Consider the following 26,560-nt stretch of genomic DNA (forward strand, 5'->3'; position numbering starts at 1 on the left):
CTCACTGCACTGGGTTCCTTTGTCTCTTGGTGGCCCAGCTGGTTCCCTTCTGTCCTCCTCCTGGAGGGAATTCTTTAATCTGGGTTTGGTGCAGACTTGTGTGAATCTATACTACTGTGTAGTTTATTTGGGTGAAGGAAGAAAGCAGCACTAGACCTGCATTAAGAACAGTGTCCTGAACACATAGATACTACTTCAGAGCCCTGTGTGACTGACAGACACACCCAATACACACACATTGAAGGCCTTTACTTATAGCCAAAGTAGATTTCTGAAATATGGGGGTTTTTTTTTTCATTTTTTATTTAAATTGAATTAGCCAACATATAGTAGTACATCATTAGTTTCAATGTAATTAGTAATGTTCAATAATTTATCATTATATGAAATACGGTTTTAATAACCAAATTTGTTTTTGCCAGAGGACTACCAAATCTCAAATACTGCTTCAATGGGTTCCTTTTATTTTTATTTTTATTTTTTTATTTTTTAAAGATTTTATTTATTTATTTGACAGAGAGAGAGACAGCAAGAGCAGGAACACAAGCAGGGGGAGTGGGAGAGCGAGAAGCAGGCTTCCTGCCGAGCAGGGAGCCCGATGTGGGACTCGATCCCAGGACCCCAGGATCATGACCTGAGCCGAAGGCAGACGCTTAACGACTGAGCCACCCAGGTGCCCTCGATGGGTTCCTTTTAAAATAGATTTTAACTTAAAATTCAATTCAACAAAACATTACGAAAATTCAGTTTGACAAATATTTATTAAGTGTCTGCTGTGCCATCCATAGACAGAGATGTTCCCTGACTATTTTACTTTCTAGTTGTGGAGAAAGAGCACTAACAAACTCATAGCCACAACAGGGCTTTGAGTGCCCTGGGGTTGATGCACTGCAGGGGCTACTTGGGTGAGTGAGGGTGTGGAAGAAAAGCTGGGTAAGAATGTGTCTTGGAAGCCAAAGGAACTGCAGTGTTTAAAGGCAGTGATGGAGGTCACCTGTGCTCTCAAGAGTTCAGATAAGGCTTGAAAAGGTCTTTGATAACAGTGGTGAGAATCCTAAAAGGGTGGGGGTGGGAAGTGGAGGCTGATGGGTGTTGAGGAGTGTTGAGGAGAGAGTGGAAGCTGAGGAAACAAGCTAACAATAGACCACTCTCTCAGTAAGTTTGGCAGTTAACCAGAGGAGGGTGAGCTGGAGGGTTAGGTAGGATTAACAGAGTCTTGTTTCATCTTTGAGAGAGTGGGGGCAGGTTTACATGGATGAAATGAGCCCCAGGAAGGAAGTTACGAGATAATCAATAGTGTGAGGTCCATGAGAATGAGAAGGTGGGAGAGTCAGGCTTACATAGAGCTCTTTCCCTGATCAGGAGGGAAGGGGAAAAGGTAGTGTGTATGCAGTTAGGTTTTTAGATTTGGAAGCAGGAAGTTGTTATCTGACGTTTTCTTCTTTTGGGGGTGGGGAAGGGGAGAAGTCCATGGCATGGTCGTTTGCTAAGAGAGAAGGATGAAGACTTAAGTTTTGATGAAACAGAGTCTATAGTAGCCAGCCACTACGGGGAATGGGAGAAATCCAACTAGAGAGCTGAAAAAGAGTTTACGATGGCATCAGCTGGAAGGGTTGACTTTCTTTCCCCATAGTGCCCAACACTGTGAGTATGTAGGAAGAAAGTCTGTGGTCCAGCATTGGGGATATTGGAATGGATGATTCCGGGATCCAGGAGGGTCTGGGATATGATTATGGAGCAGGTGGTTGCAGAAGAGTATGGATGGGTGAGAAGCTAGGATCCTGAGCTTAAGGTCCTGAGAAGCCAGGATATTGGATGGATAGGCAGCACCTCTAGATGATGACAGGTTGGGATGCAGAGGCTGGGAGCCAAATACCAACATCTGCATACCAGGGTTGGGCACCGGGCAGCTAACTACGTGGTTGGAAATTGATTTTAAGAATGTTACCTTTAGGTACTTGTTGTGTTTGTACAAATGAATCTCTAGTGTTCCCCTGTTCCACCTCAGGAGAGTAGCTTCCTAGTACTTTCTTCTCTGGGATCCTGTTCCTTGCTGCCTGTCACTGCCCAATAAATAGTTTTTTTCTATTAAAATTTTAGGTGACTGACAAGGTGGTATGAGGTTGATGAGACCAAGAAAATCTATTTTAGAAAGTGAAAATGTCTTCCACTATCTCTTCACTTCCCCTCCTAATCTCTCCCACTTCCTTAAAAACCTCTTTACTTCTATATGGATAGAAAAAGCTACCCACATATCAGCAGACAGAAATATTTCTGTTTCTTATATAATCAGGCATGTGCTGAGGCATCAGATTTGTGTCACTTCCCTGAGCATGATAAAACAAGGAAGACCAGAAACTGTCCAATCTGCTCCCACTCACTGGGGACCCCCACAGACACCATTTAAAAAAGGTGGAAAATATGGACAATCACTAATACCTCCTTTTGTCACCTCAACCACCTTGAATTGAAAGTGGCTTGTATTTTGATCACACTGCTACCCTAGTGTTCCAATTTATAGAATTTGGGGTCTCTTTAGAATTAAAAGAATTACACTACCACATAAAAGGTGTTAAAAATGACATTAAAACAGAAGTATTTCCTGTAATCTAAAAATTCCTTATGCTGCTTCTCCATTGATCATTCCAACAGTTACAAATTCATTTTGGGCAAACTTAAAAATGTTCAATCCCTTTCACTTCATTTTTAAACCTTCAAATTCTTTCCATAATGTTTTCTTTTTCTTTTCTTTTTTTCCTCTCTGCCTCCCTTCCTTAATTAGAATGTGAGCTGAGGTATCACATCCTTTGCCTTAGAGCTGAGTCTGCACAACGTGATGGTTTCTGTTTTCACCTTTTCTTTCAGCTACACAACGGCTGCCAAGGATGTGGCCTTTCTGCATGCCCTGGCTACTTCTCCCTGCCAGGTGCTTTTCCTGGCCAACTAGCTGCCGAAACGCTTCCTTTAGGGAAAGGCAAATAGAACCAGAAAGCAGAGCACTTGGACACTGGTTTCCCCTCTATCCCGCCCCCTTCCTCCCTCCTGCTCTTCATTCAAACATTAGTTGAGCACCTCCTTGCACCTGGCTAGAGAGAGGCACAAATGCGGCACAAGGCATGCAGAAATGAAAAAGCAGTGCTTGTCCCCAAGACACTGCTCTCTGTGACCTTAGGCAAATGAAGCTCTCCTATAGAGTAACATGGTAAAATAGAAGGAAACTGAATCAGATGATTTCTTGAGAATCCTTCCTACTTGCATAGCTCTGATGTTGAGTTCCATTCGTGGATAATGTCTGCTTACTACTCTGCTGTGGACAATTTCTCTTTACACCTTAAATGTGCTTGCTCTTCTACTATCAATTGTTACGTGTTCCAAGAATATGAAGGTGTTTAAATATTAAAGCAAATAAGTTCTGGTGCCATTATGATATGGAATACTACATATTTATTAAAAATGATGCTTACAAAAACTTTTAATGATATAGAAAAATGTGCAAACTATAATGTCAGGTGAAAAACAGACATAGGCAGAGAAGAAGCCTGCTAGGTATTAAGTCATTTGTTAACATTTGTGGTTATCCTTGAATAGTGGTATTATAAATGTTTAAATTTTCCTACTTTGGTTCTTCTATTTTTTAAAATAAAGAATGCAACTAATTTTTTTATAATAAAATGAACAAAGTTATTTTTAAATACATAGAAGTGATTGCTTTTGCAGCATAAAATTCAGTATGTATGTCAAAGCCAGATGTGAATAATTTTTAAGATATGCTTTGCCTTGAATTTTCCAAATTTGTCTTTAACATTGATTTTTTCCAAGCTTATGTCATTGGTCAAATTCTGGTATCTTTCTGAGGAGTTATAATCTTACAGTTCTCACTTTAGAAAAAAGGGCAGTGAGAAGGACCTATACAATTTCTTCATCTGTCAAAAATGCAGGGTTTTATTTAGGGTCTTGCATTTATTAAGAAAGGTGAAAGTATAGGTCACCAAGAGGTTATTTCAGGAAAAGGCTCTGCAGAGAGCACAACTGCTGACCATGGATGATTTCACCACTTGAAACAGGTGCTATGATGTGTTTGCTCAAGCATGATTTCAGATATCAGATCACAAACTCAGGAAGGCCACAAAGGCCAATTGGTAGAAATAAAACACCTATAAGAGAAGGCACTCCCTCCATGGTAAGGAAGTGAAAAATCCATAAAAAAAAATCTGGTGTGTGTTTGGTACAAGTATAACCTATCCATTTCCCACGATGGGAGCAGAGAGAAATGCAGAAATGGCCAGTAGCTGAGAAAGCCTAGAACTCACTCTGGTGAGCTCTGAAGAGAAGGCATCTGACTTTCTCCGGCTAATCATCTATAAGTCAATATTTATAATATTATTATATATATAACTTATTATAATAGGTCATTTTGTAAGTCATTCAGAATTTTAGAGGCTACAAAATATTTAGAGCTACAAAAACATTGTACTGTTTCCCAGGCACTTGGGTCTCGAGAAGGTATGGAAAGACTACATGTGTCAGTCACATGCAAAGATGGTCTATGGTCTCTCAGCTCATTTGGCCCATGGAACTAACAATGGAAGATTTCTTTTAGAGTGTGCTATTCAAAGTGTGGTCCTCCCACCAATAGCACTGGCATCCCCTGGGAGGTTGTTAGAAACGTAGAATCTGAAATAAGTCAGACAGAGAAAGACAAATACCATATGATCTCACTTACATGTGGTATCTAAAAAACAACAACAAAAAAGAAGCTCACAGATACAGAGAGGAGATTGACGGTTGCTGGATTAGGTAGTGGGGAATGGGTGAAGGTGGTCAAAAGGTGCAAACTTTGGCTGTAAAATAAGTAAGTCCTGGGGATGTAAGGTACAGTATGGTGACTATATTTAACAATACTGCATTGCATACTGGAAAGGTGCTTAGAGAGTAAATCTTAAAAGTCCTCATCACAAGAAATGAAAAAGAAAAAAAATTCTGCAACTGTGTATGGTAACAGATGTCAGCCAGGCTTATTGTGGTGATCATTTCACAATATATACAATTATCAAATCATTATGCTATACACCTGAAACTAATACAAAGTTATATGTCAATTATACCTCAATTAATAAAAAAAGAAATGAGCTCGCCCAGGCCCACTAAGAGGAACCTGCATTTTAACAAGATCCCCATGTGATTTATATGTGTACTAAAGTTTAAGGAGCACTGTATCATAGGTATGAAACATATAAACTACATTTTTTTATATATAAACTATATTTTAAGCTCTTATTTGTTTTCAAATATATTGAAAATAAATTTTTTTTAAAAAAAAGATTTTATTTAGGGGCGCCTGGGTGGCTCAGTCGTTAGGCGTCTGCTTTCGGCTCAGGTCATGATCCCAGGGTCCTGGGATTGAGCCCTGTGTCAGGCACCCTGCTCGGCGGGAAGTCTGCTTCTCCCTCTGAGAGAGAGAGACAGCAAGAGAGGGAACACAAGCAGGGGGAGTGGGAGAGGGAGAAGCAGGCTTCCCGTGGAGCAGGGAGTCTGATGTGGGGCTCGATCCCAGGACCTTGGGATCATGACCTGAGCCGAAGGCAGACGCCTAACGACTGAGCCACCCAGGCGCCCCGAAAATAAAAATTTTTACTGTGGCAAAAAGATTTATCCTCCAGTTAAAACCTGTGTGTGTGTGTGTGTGTGTGTGTTTCTCTCAGCTAAGGTACTCAGAAGCAACTTGACATTTGTAATTTCCTTCTCAAACCTAGCTTACAAATGCAAACGTTTTCAGCTGTCCCAGTTTTCTGAATTATTTACTGCATCTTCTAATTCTAGGCAAATTTTATGTTTGGAAAGGACATTATTTACCAAAGACTTCTAAAATTTTTGCTCCCTACCTTTTTCCATTTTCTGGGAAAAATGTTTTTTCTTCCATACTCATTCTAGAAAGTCATTAGGAGAAATTCTAACTTTGTATTTTTTTTAACTAGGCTCCCTGCCCAGCGTGGAGCCCAAAGCAGGGTTTGAACTCACAACCCTGAGATCAAGATCTGAGCTGAAATCAAAAGTTGGATGCTCGCAATGTCCACAATAGCCAAACTGTGGAAAGAGCCAAGATGTCCATCGACAGATGAATGGATAAAGAAGATGTGGTATATATATACAATGGAATATTATGCAGCCATCAAAAGGAATGAGATCTTGCCATTTGCAACGACGTGGATGGAACTGGAGGGTATTATGTTGAGTGAAATAAGTCAAAAAGAGAAAGACATGTATCATATGATCTCACTGATATGAGGAATTCTTAATCGCAGGAATCAAACTGAGGGTTGTTGGAGTGGGGGGTGGGGTGGGAGGGATGGGGTGACTGGGTGATGGACACTGGGGAGGGTGTGTGCTCTGGTAAGCGCTGTGAATTGTGCAAGACTGTTGAATCTTAGATCTGTACCTCTGAAACAAATAATGCAATATATGTTAAGGAAAAAAAAAAGAAGAAGAAGGTAGGGGGAGGGGAAGAATGAAGTGGGGGAAATCGGAGGGGTAGACGAACCATGAGAGACGATGGACTCTGAAAAACAAACAGGGTTCTAGAGGGGAGGGGGGTGGGAGGATGGGTTAGCCTGGTGGTGGGTATTGAGGAGGGCACGTTCTGCATGGAGCACTGGGTGTTGTGCACAAACAATGAATCATGGAACACTTCATCTAAAACTAATGATGTAATGTATGGGGATTAACATAAGAATAAAAAAAAAAAGTTGGATGCTCAACCCACTGAGCCACCCAGGTGCCCGTAACTTCGTATTTTTCTAAGGAGGTGTTATTGTTGTTCACATGAGGGATGGTGATCTGGTTTCTAGTTTGAAAATGTGCTGGTAGTGTGCTAAATATCTATGAAGCCACCTATGAGAATGGGACCTATCCAAGCCATATAAGGAGCTCAGGTGGCACATACCCCACCACCCTATGCAGGGCTATCCCTGACTTGAAAAAATTTCTCTTCATAAATGAACGACCAGTTTCTAGTCTACAAATTACATCACAGACTTAACAGTATCAGGCAACGTGCACATTGATTTACCCTTGACGTAGGAGGGAAAATGGTCAGAGTACTTTGAGGGAAAACTTACAGATAAATTTGAAATAATGTTTAAAGTGTTCTTCTGATTCTGTATTACTGTAAAAAAGGATGGAATTGTCCTGTAAACATTTGGATTAAGCAAAAGCAAGAGGCAGAGGGAATCTAAGGCTGGATCGCCGTACGGTCTTCTTTGAAAGTTCAGTCTCACCTGATTGTCGAACCCGTTGAAGAGTCTGCTGGACCAGAACCTCCGATCTTGGGACAATGATGATAAAGTCCACTTTGCTGAAGTGGCCGAGGTCCAGGCTCTGGCTGCCGCTGTCTGCTATGGCACATACCTGGGATAAGAGTTTCCTGGCAACCGTTAGCTGTGGTTGGTAAATTTGGAAGGTTTCATTATCTAAATCTAAAATAAAAAAAGTCATAAGAACAAGATTAATTCACTTCTGTTGATGGCCACTATGAATCCATACGGGGGACACACAACATACATACACGGTAATGCTCTATACCAAGCGTTCTATTCTCACTCTCTGTTGGGTGTTAATAGATTGCTTATTTTCTCTGAAAACTTGGCTGAAAGGATGTGATCAAGAGTGGATGCGGTAATTTTACAAACGTATTCTTTTTTTTTCTTTTTAAAGATTTTATTTATTAATTTGACAGAGAGAGACACAGCGAGAGAGGGAGCACAAGCAGGGGGACTGGGAGAGGGAGAAGCAGGCTTCCTGCTGAGCAGGGAGCCCGATGTGGGGCTCGATCCCAGGACCCTGGGACTGTGACCTGAGCCGAAGGCAGACGCTTAACGACTGAGCCACCCAGGTGCCCCACAAATATATTCTTTTAAAATCGACGGATCATCTCACAGGTCACTACCCCACACCCCTCCCCCACCCAGAAATGCCGGGACAGACGACATTCTCACAGTGGGAGCTGGGACTTCCCCATCTCTGGAAAGGGGAAGCAAGAGTTTCCAGTGTTCTTTAGGACTGTCAGCACAGGTCAGGAGCCCAAGCCCAGACCGAATTCGGGGAAGGAGTTGATGCTGTAACCATCCTAATGCTGAATGCCTTTGCACTTTTCTGGACAGCACCACAGTAAACATTTCCTTTCTGACATGTCAGCTGCAACATTTGATTTGAAATTCTTCTCCCCAGGGACTATATAACACAGGTCACAGACACACCCCTTCACCTTTCTTCCCACTTGACTTGCCAGTGCTTATGTTTGGGCAGTGGTGGGTGGTTATGCCAACTCCGGTGCTGACTCCTGTATTATCTGAAGAGACCTGGCTCGTAACAGGGCCAGCTGCTCCCTCGAGAGGCGATACATTAAAAGAACACTGCCCAGGACACCTGGGTGGCTCAACGGTTAAGCGTCTGCCTTCGGCTCAGGTCATGGTCCCGGGGTCCTGGGATCGAGCCCCGTGTCGGGCTCCCTGCTCGGCGGGGAGTCTGCTTCTCCCTCTCCCACTCCCCCTGCTCGTGCTTTCTCTCTCTGTCAAATAAATAAATAAAATCTTAAAAAAAAAAAAAAAAAAGAACACTGCCCAGACACTCTAAACATGCCAGTGGCTTTTTATTACAAGTTATAACCAGGCAATCAATCTCATACGTTCATACACACACACACACACACACACAAAATTAACTAGACAGGCTTAGATGAATCCTTGAGCAGGCAACATTTAATACTCTTTACGAGGCTGCTTTTTATCAGGAACACAGGTGAAAGTTTGACTGGAACACACAAGGCTCCAATTAACCTGCACTAATTAATGTTTCTAAAATCAAATTGCACGACGCGCCTGGGTGGCTCAGTCAGTGCCTAGGATCAAGCCCCGCATCGGGCTCCCTGCTCGGCAGGAAGCCTGCTTCTCCCTCTCCCTCTGCCTGCCACTCCCCTGCTTGTTCTCTCTCTCTCTGTCAAATAAATAAATAAATCTTTAAAAAAAATCAAATTAAATCAAATTGCAATGTGGCCAAGGTAAGGACGGTGGTCAGAGTACCCTAGCCACAGGGAACCCTGACAGTTAGTGGAGATTTATACAAGTGGCTGAGAGAACCCACTAGAAAAGTCTAAAGCTGCAACTTCTAATAGTAGAATGTTTTTTGACCCACAAGGATTACCAATGAAAATAAATCTGTCTTTTGATAGGCTATTATTTCTTTCATATCATAGGTTAGATAGGTGGGGACTAACCTAGATGATAGCATAACTTTGAAGAACTCAACGTAGCAAATTTTGAACTTCGAGGAACTGTTAATGTATCTTTAAGCAATGTTTCTTAAACAGGGAATCAAGGATATGAATGTGGAAATCTGTAAGTACTCTGAGAATTTTTAAATTCTAACTTTGTTAATAATTCAAAAATAATATGAACACATTTTAGATCATCCAGGTGATTGCTTTATCATCAAATAAAGTGTAGAGGTAAAAAAATTTTATTGTGGGGGCACCTGGGTGGCTTAGTCGGTTAAGCATCTGACTTGATCTCAGCTCAGGTCTTGAACTCACAGTGGTGAGTTCAAGCCCTGTGCTGGGCTCACACTGAGCATGGAGCCTACTTAAAAAAAATATTGCATGCATTCGAATTTGTTTTTATGACTGAGCTAATGCCAAGCCATGCTACTTCTATTGCTGAGGCAATCCTAATACATAAATGACACATTCCTATTAAGGGAAGGCTAGAAGGCTGTCAGCAGCAGCTTTATGGATGTCTACCCTTTGTCCTATTCTTTTTTTCGGTGCTCTCCTATATTGTCCTTATCAAATGGGGGAATTGGGGAAAAAATCTGAACATAAAGGAATCCAATGTAATGATGGAACTCCCTAGTCCTGCTCCCACCATCCTCCCCTTTTTATTTATTTATTTTTAGATTTTTATTTATTTTAGAGAGAGTGAGAGAGAGGCAGAGGGAGAGGAAGAAGCAGCCTGCCTGCTGAGTGGGGATCCTGACACGGGGCTCGATCCCATGACTCTGGGATCATGACCTGAGCTGAAGGCAGAGGCTTAACTGACTGAATCATCCAGGTGCCCCCATCCTCCCCTTTAAAAAAAATATTTATTTATTTTGGTGAAGAGTGTGCCGGGGGTGCGGTGTGGGGAGGAGCAGAGGAAGAGGAAGAGAATCTCCAGCAGCCTCCCCGCTGAGCAGGAGCCCGATGCAGGGCTTGATCTCAGGACCCTGAGATCATGACCTGAGCCGAAATCAAGAGTTGGATGCTAAACTGACTGAGCCACACAGGCTCCCCTCCCACTATCCTTTTTTGCATCCTGGAAGCTTGCAGGGCAGACGATGTCTTGGTATTGCTGTGCTATCTGCCAGGGATGCCTTGCTATCCCTGAGATGATGTGTGTTTTACATGTCAGAGAGTCAATGAAGGGTGTGGAGAGCCAGCAGCCCTGCACGGACTGCATTCTACATTCTTTCAAGCAGTTCTTTGTAGCCCTCAGAGAGCACCAATAGCTCTCTGGGCATAGCTGGTGGAGCTAAGGAGAGTACACCAAGGACCCCAGAAATTTTGAGGAAAAAAAAGAGAGAGCGAGAGAGAGTCTGCTTATCATAAAGTCTTCAACTTTGATTTTAATTCTAGGAGACATCTACTAAGAACAAGGTGTTGGACCCAGACCCCATTATAAGGCATTTTTAATTTGAGCCATATTTATCATGTAGATAATGAGGAAAAGCCTGTCACAGTCTGTGACTCTAAACACAAGACCTCAAAACCGTCAGAATGACTTAGCTTCTACTTCCTCCTTTTGGTCTGAAGTGACGTTACCCAGGTTTTGCGTGGGGATCATAGCAGCAGCCTCCTGAGCTGACACGCACTCGTTAAGATCTCCATTGAAAGGGGTAACCACACTCTCTCCTCTTCTCTGTTGCATTTTGTCTAGCAGCTTGTCCAGGTCATCACCTATCACATAATAAAGTGGAGATAAGAAGATTGCAAGGAACGATAAATTTGTATCAGTCTCTAAACTGGGCCCTTAAGCTGGGTTCTCATCAAGATTTGTCAGTCAGCCAGCTTTTCGTGGTGGAGTGTACATTTGGCCATGTCCGCGGCAGCATCTCTAAAGCCAGAGCCACCCTCGTTTGTATTGTGCTTACGATTTACACGCTTTCACGTGATGTAGCTCTCTTGACCTCCATAATGCTCAGAGCAGGCAGGATGGGATCGTTCTATCTCCATGTGACATATTAGAGAACTGAGATCCGGGGTGGCAGAATCTCTCTCAAGGTCACACCACTAAGTTGTGGCTGAGCGGAGGCCCTCCATACTAGCGCCCGTGTGCCCTCCTCTGGACGCCCTGCTGTCTCAGTAACAAAATACTGAGGATAAACCATTCCAAGTGAGGGAAGGTCAGCCGGCGAGTTTAAGGCTCCACACTCATCTCCTTGACGGGCTAAGATTTAAATTCAGAAAATCACACAGCTAGAGGCTGGCGGTATTGCTGAATCCTACAACCACTCACCTAATGATGTGGTTTTGAAATGCGATGCCAGGAAACTGACTTTTCCTGTGATGAGCTCATAACTAATTTCTTTCAAAAACTCACTTGTGGTGAGCATGCTCTCTGCCAGAGCTCTGGACTGATGCTGACCTGAAGAAGAGAGGGAGAGGAGGTGATGCACCCAGTGAATAAATGTTCACTGAAATATGATTTATAACAGCAAAAACTGGAAACAAAAGCATGTAACTACAGGGATTTGGTTAAAGAAATTATGGCACATCAAAAGATGGACAATTATTCAGCATTTAAAATGACTATTTTAAAAAGAAAATGTTTATAATAAAATGTTAGATGATCAAGGGCAAAAATGATATACCTTATGTTTGTAACTGTGAAAACATACTATACATGTGTTTAAAGACTAGGGAGGAATGTGAAAGACCTTTAAAATTGTGTTTGCATGGTCATTATGAATACCGGTCTTAAAAACACGAACGTATGGGTGTTTAGTTGTTTTTACAAATGAAAATTTGAAAAATTAATGTATTATACTTTCTGATGAAGATTTCTGAAAAAGATTTATGACATGGGCAGGCAGGTTTTGCCAAAGTGAGGGGGCTTGGCTTCTTTGGTAGGAATAGGTGAGAACCATCACTAGAGAGGAAAAAAGCAAATTTAGTCCAGATGGCTGGCTACTCGTGATGGTGCCTGACAGAAAATCAGCACAAGAAACAAAAACCCATTTTGTAATGTTCCAACTTTCTGAACCTTTTCTTTAGAGTCAATGTTACAACATTAAGTATCCTCTTCAGTGAGGAGGCGAACACATGAGGTAAGTTTCCTGGCAGATTTGATTCACTGGCTTAGGCCACCTGTGGCAATGGCCTTATCACATGCTAGAGTGGCAACGTTTCCAGGGCCTTTTAAGGACGGAAGTTACGTGAGACAAGGGTATCTGTTACTAGGACCTGCTTTGAAATAATTCTCCCGCAACCAGCTGACAGGGACACCAGCCAAACTAAGGGCTACAAAAATGTGATATGAGGACAAAAACAAAAGTTAAAATCAGGAGGAAGAACACAAATGGGAGCAATTAACTAGAGATTAATTACACGGATGCTTGAAACACCCAACAAATATTTTTCAAATGGACAGATAATTAAATGAATGGGTTAAAAAAAAAAACAAACCCCAAAACATTACTCACCTAACACTACCACACAAAATTCATTTCCTCTGATTTTTGATGCGCAAATCGCCACAACATAATCTGGTAGTCTTTGATAGTGCCTCATTTCACTGAGAGTCCTCAATGTCTCTGAAATGCCCTCCGCCAAAGAGTTTTGGGTCACAATCACATGAACCAAGTCTTGAGATACACTGGCGACTAGTCTCGCAAGCCAGGGGAGTTGTCCCGGTGACACAGGTGTACATTGAGCCCCCATCTGCAGGGCTCTCTCTCTCAGAGTAAATTCCTGCATAGCTTTCAGCATGATTTGCTCAAATTCTTCCCTGAGGGGTATCTGATCAGGACCTAAATTGAAGAGAATTACAGCTAGAATTAAAAAAAAAAAATCACAGCCAGAAAAGAGAAACACACACACACACACACACACACACACGCTAGTGTGTAGTCCTTCTAAGCCCACCGTATTCCACTGGCAAAAGAGCTGTTTCCTGTTGTGGCCACAAGCATGGAGTTCCTGCTAACCATTTTCCATTGTGAAATTACCTCCTCTCTGTGTCAATATTAAAAACAAATGCTGGCTTCTGTTCTCCTTTATGCTAATCTTGATATATTTTTTAAATATTTTATTTATTTATTTGAAAGAGAGAGAGAGAGAGCAAGAACAAGCAGGGGAGAGGGAGAGGCAGAGAGAGAAGCAGACCCCCCGCTGAGCGGGGAGCCTGATGCAGGACTCGATCCCAGGACCCTGGGATCATGACCTGAGCTGAAGGCAGATGCTTAACCAACTGGGCCACCCAGGCGCCCTAATCTTGATATTTTTAAAAGAGGATGAACTCCGAGTCAGTATCAATTCCACTATATGCCTTAGGGGATGGTCACTGAAGGTGGTATATTTGTTGAATTGTTAAACTTGTTGTTACCAACACGATTAATGACTCATGAGGGAAGAAGTTAACCTACTGGCATATAACCAACTTCAGGTTTCACTCATTTCTCATTTTATCTATCGCTACTTTGAAAAACATTTTAATGCATTGCCTCTGTACCTAATTTTAGGAATACTGTCCGTAACAAAATTAAGTTTAACTATTTTTCACTTCTAATTTATATTTAGGGAGCCTCATACTTTCCCTCGATAGAGAATGTCACTGTCATCTAGCTATTCCCCAGCATTCTGGGTTGTTAAGGATGGCATTTGGTCCTCTCCTCCAGCTGTGGTTATGGCTAAATTTATATGGGTGACCTACAGTCCCTGGATTAGGGGGATTTTGTTTCTCTGATTCTTTTTAGAAACTCAACCAGTCTTTAGGACAAAACAAGCAAGTCAATGTTTGACATCCAAGTGACTCAAATGAACTCCTACTACATTGTTTAAATTGAAACCAGTGAGACTATGCTCACTTCACTCTTCAGTCATTTCTTTTGCTGTGCAGACCTGAGATTTGAAAGTCAGGCTCTGCTAGACCCATCAGTGTCTGTGACCTGAGATCAAGCAATAGCTTCAGAACCCAGGGCTTGGGAAAGAATACAGGTTTAAGGGACTGGACTTCTGTATGAGAAGGCACCTTGAGTGAGTCAGAAACCTTTCCTTCCTCAATAGGGATTTAAGTGGCCTCCCAGGCCCCCACCCATCCATATTCTCTGGGAAAGTAAGAAAATGAAGGTTTAGTTATATTTTCAGGATATGGAAAAGTAAATAAAATATTATATATTTTAAAAATAATTTAGGGATGCCTGGGTGGCTCAGTCGGTTAAGCGTCTGCCTTCGGCTCAGGTCATGATCCCAGGGTCCTGGGATCGAGTCCCACATCGGGCTCCCTGCTCGGCGGGAAGCCTGCTTCTCCCGCTCCCACTCCCCCTGCTCGTGTTCCCTTTCTCGCTGTGTCTCTCTCTGTCAAATAAATAAATAAAATCTTAAAAAAAAAATAATAATAATAATTTAAATTGGAGAAAATATGTTTTTCCATGATTGGTTAAAGGCTAGAGGGAGGGAGACTGAAATCCCCTCAGAGTTTTTTCTGCTATCCATGGAAAGAGGGCAAGAACCCTGCAATGCTTACGTTGTGTTCCTATTTCTTATGTCCTACCCAGTCACTTGCTAGAGGGCGGTGGATGCCTTCTTATCACCTGGGAGCTGCCAACGCTTCTGTCTTCATTTTGCTTTATCAAATTAGCATCGTGGTTAGTGGTCACTAGGTACATGCTAGGTAGTGAGCTCCAAGTGTATAGATTTTGCCCTGACTATACAAATGCACAGTACAAATGAGATGAAGGGAAGGTAGCTGTCATTTAAAGCTTCCTTTCATCAGAACAAATGACAGCTCAAAAGCAAGTGGCTTTGCTGCCATTCCCTACAGCCTCTCATAGACCTGAAGGCTCAGAAGCCTGAACAGGTGTGTCCATAGACTGCTCCTAACCATGACTGAGTAACATGTTCTCAGCATAATCAATTCCAAATTTAAAGGTGTTCGGGGAATATAAAATTATAGAACATGTTCATAGCATTTTTCCATTGCCTCAAAACTAACTTTACGGAGTTTTGACTGGATTACTGTTAAGAACTGAGAAACAGAGGAAAATGTATCAAAGTTTAAATGAGTCCAAGAGAGCAAAATGCCTTGCTTCCAATCACCTCCCATCATTTCTTCATCCTCAGCCTTTATGGCTAAATTGCAGGAGCTTTTTCTCCGCTTCCCACAAGCTTGATAATACTAATTTTTCCCCCATCAACTGCTGATCTCCAGTAGCTCAGCTTAGCCTAGGCATCAGTTCTTATAGCTTTTCAGATAGGGCTACCTTAATAAGAAGAGACAAAGTTCCAACAGACCCAGAGCCCTCCAATAATCACCAGATTTGCTGATTTCACTTTCTACTTCAAAAGATTTTCAGGCTGTGAAATAACAGATTGTTGTTTGTTTTTTTTTTAAAGTAACTGTAGTTAAAGGCCTCTTCCTTCTGAAGAATCTTGCTTTTCTTCTTCTCTATTATGTCCAGGTAAGTGAGCCATCATAGTATTAGACCTGTTCTTTTAAAAGCTTGGATTTTTTTTTAAAAGTCTATCTCTAATCTATAGCATATGTAAAAAATGTTCTTGCTGCCTTCTTCAAAACCTTTGGAGGCAAAACAAACAAACAAACAAAAACTCAAGGACACCAGAAGAAAGTTGCTGAGGAGAAGAGCTGTCTTCACATACAAAATTTAGGTAAAAAAAAAAGAAAAAGAAATAGCCATTCATGTTGCACATTGAGAGATATATTAATTGTTTGTCAGTAAAACTCTAGAAAGAACTGATCCCACAGGCAGAGAGGTCTAATTGAATGGAGATTTCTCTCTTTTTAAGATAAGAGCTTTTAGTTGTTTGAGAAGAGACATTTTGTTTTGACCATTTAGTTCATTTAATTAACTTAAGACTTTGATATTTTAAATTGTTATTAAGATTGAAAAAAAATGCTGTACTGATTGGCTTGGTTTGCCAATAGCATTACTCTATGCGGGCTCATTTTATGAATTCTGGATGCATCGAGAAGCTGGTTTTAGATCTCGGAATATAGTCGAAGTCAGTGTATGTAGCAATTAAAATTATGACACCAAATGAGCTGCAGACACAGGTGGTTTTTATAATTTTATTACCCACTCATCAGCATGATTAGCAAGTCCTAGGTTTATCATCAAAGTGGTTTGTGAGATATCCGAAGCCTTGCAAGTTTCAAAAGCCCATGTCAAAGCAGGCCTTCAGATTCTCAGGGCACCAAGCCTTAGAGCCGCAGTTGCTGGCTGATGGTCCAAAGACTGAATCTGGCCGGCTGAAGCTTTTGTTTTGTTTTTAACATTGTTTAGCCCAGTATATTCATTATTTAACACTTCATTTATTTTCAAACATTAAAATAATTCACAAGAGCGCAGATAAAATTTCTTATGTATAATTTTACATCTTGAGCATTTTCCTAAGTAAATCAGTGGCTGGAAGTCCTAGAGTGAGTGTATAATTAGGCTGCATATTAGATGACCTTCTGCAGTTTGCAAAATAAAGGACATTGCAATGTAAATGATGCTGAGCCACTGACAGCATTGTCAGGGCACCTGCATACACCCACTATGGAGCTCAGGAGGACTTACCAAATAGAGGAAGTGAAGGGTTCATGACCTATGTATCCCCCTTACCCTACAGCCTAAGGAGCCTTTCAGGAAGGTCCACAGACTGCCTCAATGAAGGAAAACATGATGGGACTACATCAAAGGGGTGTAGCTGGAGAAGAAAAAAAAATGGATGTAGGGACAGTGGCTAAACAAGATAAAAAGGCTAAGTAGAAAACTGTAAAATAATTGTCTAAGGCAATGGCCTCATTTGCATTCCAGATGACAGCTGCACTTTCTCAGAAGGGTGGTTGACCAGACTCCCCAAGGGAGGAGGGTGCCCATGGCCCAGCCCTTTGCGGTTCTGCCTATATGAACTACTCTGGAGACCTTAGGACCATCATGAGACTGGACACTAGGTGGCGCAATTTACCTCTTCTAGGACTCAGAGGCAAGCGAGAAGCTAGGGAGGTCAGATAGAGAAATGAGGTGGAGGGAAGGCAAATGGCAGAAAGGAGTAGGAAAGAGATGGGAAAAGAAAGGGAACAGTCATAGAGGGTAGGGTTGAAGGAAAGGAATATTAGAAATGAAAAGGGTAAAGTAAGAGATGGACAAGTGGATGAATGTGAGAAAGTGAAGAAAGAAAGGAAAAAAGCATGATGCAAAAAAGAATAAAAATTATCACCACCAAATAATTATTGAAAATCGCTTACCTAGCCGCACAAGATACTGTATCGTCAGAAGAATCATGTTTTCCACGCTCAGGAGTTGGCTGCCAGTCAACCCTAAGTGTTCCAAATCTTTGTTTTCCAACTGTGGAATCTTGTAGCAATTCACCAGCAGAGGACTCACAACAATGTCACCAACATTTCCATAGAAATAGGGTAAAGTGCCATAGCCTGCCCCAATAGAAGCAGGTCAATAAAGTTCAACATTTCTTTTTCAGGTCCAACCAGGTACGCATGCCCAACTAGGATCAAAGATGCTGAACAAAGCTTCCTGCCCTTTGAGATGGCTGCCAAACAAAATCACTCAAATATTCTAGGGAATTCCCTCAGATGCTTCCAAATTCTACCCTTATATTAAATCAAATGAGCAGGAAGCAAAAGACTCAGATGATATCATCTCTGTTTCCCACAGAAGGGACATGTTAATATATCTGCCACAGAGGATTGATGAAAATTTGCAAAACATCTCTGTGTCCTTTGGCAAAACTGCAATGATAAAATATTTTCCAATAAAATTCTTGATCAAGTTTTTTTCCACATAAGAAGCCAGATAACAAACCACAATAACATTATTTCATTTCCTGAGGTTTTCTTAAACATTTTAAGAAGCTAACAAACTCACTGATGAGCAGCAATATTCTTTTAGTCACAGGTACTTGCAGGTTCCTACCCTTCATGCTATTTTAGTTATTTTTATGTTCTCTTCTCAAATGTCAGTAAATAGCCTTAAATTATCTTAGAAGTAGATAGGACAAAAATATATTGAAAATATACCCTGTTTTGGTGGTGTGGTTAAAAACAGGGGCAGTCCCTCTGTGAGACTTTCTAGAAGGCCGACACCAAAGGGTCCCCATGTTCTACATATTTTTCCAAGGCTTAACTCCATTATGCACACCACTCAAATGTTTAATAAAAAGGTCCTGACCATATGGAATTTAAACAACTGGGATTCTCCCAGTGCCTATAGGCCCAGGAGCAGTGGGTAGGACAGCCTGATAAAGGACAGGACTTGAAGCAAAACCATCCATGTCTGTAGGCTCAAGTCAACCCAAAGAAGCAGGTAACACTCCATATAGACATACCCTAAAGATCCAGTGGGGCTTAAACACCCCAACTATTTAGTCCCAGAGGTAAAGCAGGAAGTCTCCTTCTGACCTAGGATAGTCCCCGGATAAGGTCATTCTTGATGTGGGTCTGAAAAACACTAAGTTAGTCCTGGATTCTAGGGGCCTCTAAATTTCTATACCTCCACTTATAGTTTGGAAGGACTCAGACTCTGTAAAGATGAGCAATTCACCAACGCTTCCCCATGCAACTCTGGGACCTCTTAGTTCTCCCAAAGTGGGCCTGTAAGCTGGTTCAGCTTGTTTCTTTTCTCTGTGGTTTGGCTCCTTTTGACTGGAACGTCCTTTTCCCTTCAGGACCCAGCTGAAACATCACCTCTGACAAATCTTCTCAGACTCCCTCCAGGCAGAGTTAAGCTCTTTCTCCTTTGAGTTTTTGGAGTTCTTGGTTGTGAACCTCTACTAGCTCAAGTTTCACTATATTGTACTTATTTACATGACAGACTCCCCACTAAAAACAGTGCTCCCTGTGGGCAAAAAGACTTTCCCCTACTCCCAGTCACATGCTTAACAGCATGAGTGACCTGACTGATAAACGCTGAAAAAATCAATATATGGATGAACAAAGATATGCATGAACATATGGATAAATACACAAACACTGAAATGGAGAAACAGTCTCAGATCCCAGCAGACACAGGCAACTTGGAATTCCTTTCCCTTACCTATCAGAATTACTGGTCTAACTCCTGAGTTACTCAGCAGGTTTTCAGGAACAATTACAGTTTCCCCTGCAGGAATGGGTCGAGGTTGTAAAATTCCAGTTAATGGGGTCTGTGGAACTGGGGCAGATAAAAGGGACTCTGGAAAAAAAGTTGTTTGACAAGAAGGATTAGACATGAAAGCTAAATGAAATACCATTGAAATCAACATAGTCTTAATACTTTTAATAGAGAAGTTTTAGAAGCCTAACGGTTCACTGTTTTTTTTAATTAAAGTAATTCATGTTTATTATATAAAATTAAGAGTGAGAAAAACAGAAGGAAAAAACCCCAATCATAATCACACCATCTGAAGATAACTAGTTTTTTCTTCTAGTTGTTTTTCCACATGCAATCTTTTGGATTCTGTTTTGTATTTAATTCCCTCCATCCCCATCCCAATTATCATGGTTTATTTACTCATCATAGAAAATTTGAAAAATATAGAAAAGAATGAAGAAGAATAAACTCATCATTAATCAGTACTATCCAGAGGCAAACACAGTAACATATTGGCATAATTCTTTGTTTATACAGCATCACTATGTAGTCTTTAAAACTATTTAAACAAACTTAAATTTTTAAAGAATCCCATTTATGCCTTAGAATTGATTTATTTACATTTGTTGGTGCTTAGTACAGCAAGGTAGACCAGCATTTAAACATTTACCAGTAGGTACCCAATGGCCATGGCTTGGCTATTATAAAAGAGAACCAGTTGGTTTTTCAGGTTTCTAGCCACAGACTAAGCCATCCAGGCCAGAAATAAAAGGAACCAGATAACAGGAGAACATGTCTAACACCACAAATGGCAAAGCAAGCCCATTTGTGCCCTACGATAGTGGGTTAGTAGCATCATGCCCTACATAAAGAATGGTTTATTGATATTGTGGTTCCAAACAAAGCCAGGTGGTCAATTAAGATCTGTTGTGATAGCACATGCACTTTTAGGGAAGGCAGATGTGATGGGGACAAAATATCAGCTATGCTAAATTTCCTTACATAATACTGGACACAATGGTTGGTTAAGGAAATTTATCTTCAAAGGTTCAGGAAAAGAATAGGAGTAGAAGATACCTCTGCTAATTCAAAAAAACTGAAAACTGAAAATCCATCTTCTGTTGAAATCTTACCAGTTCTTGAAAGAGGGCGAACTGTAGGAACAGGTACAACTAAACCAGGTTGTGGGACAGGTGACCCAGGATACCACCCCCGGTGTCGTTTCTTTGGTGGCCCAGAAATGAACATGGTAGCTGAAGACAAAAAGAAAGATGAGCCTTGTCCTTAGTAGTGGAAGAAAGGAGAGAATTCAAAGTAACATAGAGCCTTTAATTTGATTATACTCAGAAAGTTTGAGCCACTCTTCTAGAGGTAAAGATAAAATTAGAAAAAGTCACCCTAACAACACCACCTAATATTTGTACGCTGTTTTACCTTTCACAATTTTACCCAGATTATTTCATTTAATTCCATCAACAACACTGTGAAGTTGTAGGATAAGTATATTGTTATACCCATTTTGTATGTGGCGAAAGGAAGGCTCAGATTTGCTCAGGGTCATGCAATAAGGAGGAACCTTGATCGCTGTACTCTGGTCAGCAAAGCTCATGGTTTTTCAAGACACTTCCTTATACATTTGTTTCAACATTATTTTCTAGCTAGGCTCATCCTTGTAAATCACTAAGATATTTAACCATTATTGTTCACACCAATCATAAACCTTCAAAACCTTGGATGAGAAGCTAAGGAAAAATTAGGAGTGCACTGTCAGATAATTCATCATTCCAAACTCCATAGCACTTCTTCCATAATTAAGGTGCATTATTTCAAAACTCTAAGATGGATATTGTACCTTGGTCTCCGGATGCATAGCTAGGTCTTGGTGATGAAGAGTAATTCCCTGGGCGGACTGGAGTGGAGCTGGATGCACTGCTCTTTCCACCATGGCTACTGTTTCCATTAGCAGCATCTGTAGCACACGAGAGAAACACTCAGAACAGGGGCTGGGCAGCACACGGTATTCCTTGATGATGCAACCATACCATCAACCTCACCCTCCAGGATTCAAAGACATCTCACTGACACGACAGCCCCGTGGTGTAAAATAGACTACAACCATCAGAATAGCACCCTTTTTAAAATGAAATGTCACCTAAAAATAATTTTCTAGGATCCCAAGGGATCTTTTAGAATCATTTTCAGTGATGTCTTTGGAGATGGTGGGCGGAAGAAAGAGAACATTTTTTTTTTTTAACTTTGTATCTTAGAAATTTTCAAATATATACTAAAGTAGAATAATATAATAAACTACATACCTACCACCCAGCCTCAACATTTATCAACACATGGCCAATCTTGCTTTAGATAAATATAGATTAAGATACTTTGTCTCTCTTCCTCCTCACACGACATACTCACATACTGCTCTAGATTATTTTGAAGCGGACTTATTTATATTCTTTCATTCATAAATATTTCTGTATGAGTTTCTAAAAGAGCTCCTAAAAACATAACTATAATATCGTTATTATACTTAAAATTGACAGTGATTAATAATTTAATGCCAAATATCCCATTAATGTTCAAATTTCCCCCCGGTTAGCTCAGAAATGGTTTTTTACAGTGGACTTCCTCAAATTGGGGTTCAAAAAGGATCTACACATTGAATTTAGTTTTTATGTCCCTTAAATCCACTTTTTAAAAGCTCACATTTATTAATATAATAAAAATATTCAGTTAGTGTTCGCATTTCATGGACTGTCTCACAAATTTTAAAAATAATTTGTTTGAATCAGGATAAGATCATACTGCAACGAGATTTAGGATGATGTCATTTTTGCTGAGAAGTTTTCCAGACTCTGTATAGTATCAGTTGCATCCTTTTTTTCCCTCCTGGAACCTAGTTTAATCTATAGGATTCCCCTTCTTTTTCTTTCTTCCAATTAATTTCCTGAAAATCTGGCAGAATTTTTCATTTTCTGAGTTTTGCTGATTGGCTATCTATGGCGTCATTTAACATCCCCTCTATTTCCTACATACTAATTGTTAGATACAGAGGCTTGCTCAGATTTAGGTTTGGGTTTTTGGGCAAGAGTATCTCATAAATACTATCATATTCTTCCATCAGCAAACACACAATAACTGGCTTTCTCTCTTCTTCTTCTTTTCTTCTTCTTCTTTTTTTTTAAGATTTTATTTATTCATTTGACAGTGAGAGAGGGAACATAAGCAGGGGGAGTGGAAGAGTGAGAAGCAGGCTTCCTGCCGAGCAGGGAGTCCAATGCGGGGCTCGATCCCAGGACCCTGGGATCATGACCTGAGCCAAAGGCAGATGCTTATTGACTGAGCCACCCAGGTGCCCCGGCTCTCTCTCTTCTTGTCAAGTTAAGATCAATCAGTGGGTTCAAGAGTTGTTAACCTAATTCTCAAATTATAAAGTCGTCCATCATTGGGGTGCCTGGGTGGTCAGTCGGTTAAGTGTCTGACTTCGGCTCAGGTCATGATTCCAGGGTTCTGGGCTGGAGTCCCACATCGGGCTCCCTACTCAGCGGACAGCCTGCTTCTCCCTCTCCCTCTGCAGCTCCCCCTGCTTGTGCTCTCTCTCCCTCTCTCTCTCGTCTTCTCTCTCTCTCTGTCAAATAAATAAAATCTTAAAAAAAAATAAAGTTGTCCATCAGCCCTTCATCTGATGGTTTTAGCAACCATGCTGGTTACTGCCAGGATCCATAATTTTATTAGCTTTTTTAATAGTGTAAAAACTTGGATTCCATTTGTTCAAATCTATAATCTAACCAGAAGGTAGATCCTGCAAGAACTGTCGGAAGAGAATAAGAATAAAAGTGGTCAGGATAAATTATGATGCCTAACTGTAGAACTGACAAATTCTACCAACTTGTCAATGAGATTTCACACAAGTCTTTTATAAGTACACTACGTATTTATAATACACTACGTATTATTATAGACCATATTTATCAAAGAAATATAAAGTGAGGAAAACATCACCTGCAGCAAAAGTCTTCCCTACAACCTGCAAAGATAAAGCCAGTGGCTTCACAACATTCTTATTCCGGGTCAGGTCCTGAGCTCCACTTAAATTGATTGCAGAATTAGCTGGACTGAGAATTGGTGAATCTTGAAAATGAAAGAGGTTGTTCAAATTAGAAACTATTTTATATGCAGGAAGGAAGTTAATTCAGTAAGAATGAGGTGAGAGAAAGCAGATTGTAAAATTTCAGTTTTATCTTTGACCTATTTTAAGGAAGTCAGTTTCTCTATATTCAGGTTTTTGTTATGTGCTGGGTACTAGTCTAAGTACTTTAAATATATCAATTCACTTAATCCCTATAAAAACTCAACGAGGTAGGTAGTACTACATTAAGGAGTAGTCATCATTTAACTCGGTCAAAGTCATATGATGTGGCATCAAGGATATCATTATGTGCCATTTAAAACTATCTCCACAGTTCCCCCTTAAAGTTGTATTTTAATGAAATACATTTATCTCTGTTCGGATGACTCTGTCATTTAAAAGGTGCCCTGCAAACTAAGTCATTGCAATGTAGGAGAAAGCACTTTTCTCTGAAGGAAAGTTTGCCTCAATTTTTGGAACAAACGAATTAATTTACCTATGTAATACCAGGTACATCCAAAAGAAGGTTCCTACTTGGATTCAGAAAATAATTCAGCCCAGAAAAACCACATGCCATTTCAGACACAGGCTATGGGGAACATAAACACTAAAGCCAACTAGAGTTTTCCAAAATGAGTAGAGACCCCCAATTCCTGATTCCACTCTTCCAGAACAGCTTAATCAATTAATACCAGCAAGTGTCAAAAGGGACCGTTAAAACTCCCTGAGAGTTTGAAAAGAAAAACTGTTCTAAAGAGCAGGATACTGATGGTACTACATTAGGAATTACCTAAAAAATAAGTATTCAGGGGTGCCTGGATAGCTCTGCCAGTTAAGCCTCTGCCTACTGCTCAGGTTATGATTTCAGGGTCCTGGGGTTGAGCCGAACGTTGGGCTCCCTGCTCAGCGGGGATCCTGCTTCTCCCTCTCTCTCTGCCCCCCCCACCACTCATGTACGCTCTCTCTCTCTCACTCTTTCTCTCAAGTAAGTAAATAAAACCTTTAAAAAAACAAGTATTCATACCACAGTATGATTCCTGATCCTCTAATCAATGCTATTCATAAGACCTAAAAAATTGAAATGGTCCCCTACTGGCTCAGAAGAGTTAATGTGCCTCTCTGAGGGGGGAGACTTTACCACTAGGGAGTGATTTTAAGTCTATAGGAAGAACAGAGGCCAGCAACGGCTCATACAACATTACAATGTTGCAGGAAACTGGAAGACAGTTTTTCATGTCATATCTTACAGGATACGAATCCCAGGTGAGTTTGCTGTTGGTCATTATGTTTCAGGCCACAATCGTATTGTTTGGAACAAGGCTAGTAACTTACTACAGTAGTTTATACCTATAATTTTAGCATATTTCTAATAGTCCAGGTAAACATATAGGTAAAATGTAGTTGATAAATTATGAAGGGTGATGATTCACCTTATTTTTTCAAATCAATGAATTCAAATTAGCAGGGACCAATATTCTTAAAATAATGAAAAGAAACAAAGTTAATGTACAGAAATCAATCTTCATATATATAAGCAACAATCAATAGTTAGATAAAATGCCTAGGAATAAGCTTAATAAGAAATATACACAACTGTATGCCAAAAACTTTACAATACTTCTTAATATAATGTGGGATTTGTTTTAACATATTGAGGGAAAGAAGGAGAGAGAAAGTAAGATTAAATAATATTGGCCATGTGCTCATAATTCTGAAGCTGGATGATAGGTCCATGGTGTTCGTTCATTATATTAGTCTCTCTATTTTTTTTATTTAAATTTCAGTTAGTTAACATACAGTGTAATATTAGTTTCAGGTGTACAATATAGTGATTCAACAATTCCATACAATATCCAGCACTCATCACAACATGTCCACTCATTAATCCCTATCACCTATTTAACCATCCCCGCGCCCACCTCCCTTCTGGTAACCATCAGCTGGTTTTCTATAGTTACGAGTCTGTATCTTGGTTTGCCTCTCTCTCTCTTTTTTTCCCTTTGCTTGTTTTGTTTCTTAAATTCCACATGAGTGAAATCATATGGTATTTGTCTTTCTCTGACTTATTTTGCTTAACATAATAACTCTAGCTCCATCCAAGTTGCTGCAAATGGCAAGATTTCATTCTTTTTTATGGCTGAGTAATATTCCATTGTGTGTGTGTATGTGTATATATATATTGTGTGTGTGTGTGTGTGTATATACATACCACATTTTCTTTACCTATTCATCAGTTGATGGACATTTGGGCTATTTCCATAATTTAGTTATTGTAGATAATGCTGCTATAAATACTGAGGTGAATGTATCCCTTTTATTAGTATTTTTGTATTCTTTGGGTAAATAACTAGTGGTGCAATTGCTGGGTCATAAGGCACTTTAATTTTTAACTTTTTGAGGAACCTCCATTTCCACAGTGGCTGCTTCCATTTGCATTCCCACTAACAGTGCACTAGGGTTCCCCTTTCTTCACATTCTTGCCAATAGCTGTTGTTTCTTGTGTTGTTGGTTTTGGCCAACAGGTGTGAGGTGATATCTCACTGTACTTTTGATTTTCATTTCCCTGATGATTGGTGATATTGAGCATCTTTTCATGTGTCTATTGGCCATCTATCTGCATGTCTTCTTTGGGAAAATGTCTATTCATGTCTTCTGCCCATTTTTTAATTGGATTATTCGATATCTGGGTGTTGAGTTTTATAAATTCTTCACATATTTTGGATACTAACCCTTTATCAGATATGTCATTTGCAAATATCTTCTCCCATTCCATAGCTGCCTTTTAGTTTTGTTGATTGTTAGTCTATTTTTATATGTATTTTAACTTTTCATATTAAAGATTTCTAAAAATTAAAAAAATACTTCTGAAGATCATGAAAATAGAACTGAACAAATGTCAAGACATACCATGTTTCTGAGCAGGAACATTTGATGTCAAAAAGATGAAATTGATCTAAGTTAACTTATAAATTTAATGTGATCCTAGGAAAATACCAACAGGTATAGATGTTATTAGAATTACTATTAAAATTATTACAATGTGTAGAGTAGGCAAATTGATGTGATGTTGATATAAAAAAATAAACACAC

General features: G+C 40.2%; 1 protein-coding gene and 1 long non-coding RNA gene across 7 annotated transcripts in view; one reads left to right on the forward strand and one right to left on the reverse strand.

Annotated features, from left to right (window-relative positions):
* GREB1L (GREB1 like retinoic acid receptor coactivator) overlaps nt 1–26,560 on the reverse strand; it is a 270,133-nt gene that overhangs the window by 67,496 nt on the left and 176,077 nt on the right. The window contains exons 9-17 of the mRNA XM_045886952.3: nt 23,344–23,472; nt 21,191–21,307; nt 20,472–20,591; nt 19,303–19,440; nt 17,499–17,684; nt 12,730–13,056; nt 11,544–11,672; nt 10,850–10,984; nt 7,275–7,472 (exon numbers count right to left, since the gene is read on the reverse strand). Coding sequence (XP_045742908.1) covers nt 7,275–7,472; nt 10,850–10,984; nt 11,544–11,672; nt 12,730–13,056; nt 17,499–17,684; nt 19,303–19,440; nt 20,472–20,591; nt 21,191–21,307; nt 23,344–23,472 — 1,479 coding nt within the window. The remainder of the gene's footprint in view (nt 1–7,274; nt 7,473–10,849; nt 10,985–11,543; nt 11,673–12,729; nt 13,057–17,498; nt 17,685–19,302; nt 19,441–20,471; nt 20,592–21,190; nt 21,308–23,343; nt 23,473–26,560) is intronic.
* Nucleotides 9,303–26,560, forward strand: part of LOC123852717 (uncharacterized) — a 61,336-nt gene continuing 44,078 nt past the window's right edge. For 5 of the 6 annotated variants that reach the window (XR_010407299.1, XR_010407298.1, XR_010407296.1 and 2 more), the window contains exons 1-2: nt 9,303–9,389; nt 15,641–15,705. This is a non-coding gene — a long non-coding RNA (uncharacterized LOC123852717). Of the gene's footprint in view, nt 9,390–12,301; nt 12,355–15,640; nt 15,706–26,560 lie in introns of all 6 variants that reach the window. The other variant, XR_006792989.3, reaches the window with a different exon arrangement.

Source organism: Mirounga angustirostris, unplaced genomic scaffold, assembly GCF_029215605.1.
Source record: "Mirounga angustirostris isolate CCGP_5_RB_7025 unplaced genomic scaffold, mMirAng1.0.hap1 SCAF_14, whole genome shotgun sequence".
NCBI classification, from domain to species: domain Eukaryota; kingdom Metazoa; phylum Chordata; class Mammalia; order Carnivora; family Phocidae; genus Mirounga; species Mirounga angustirostris.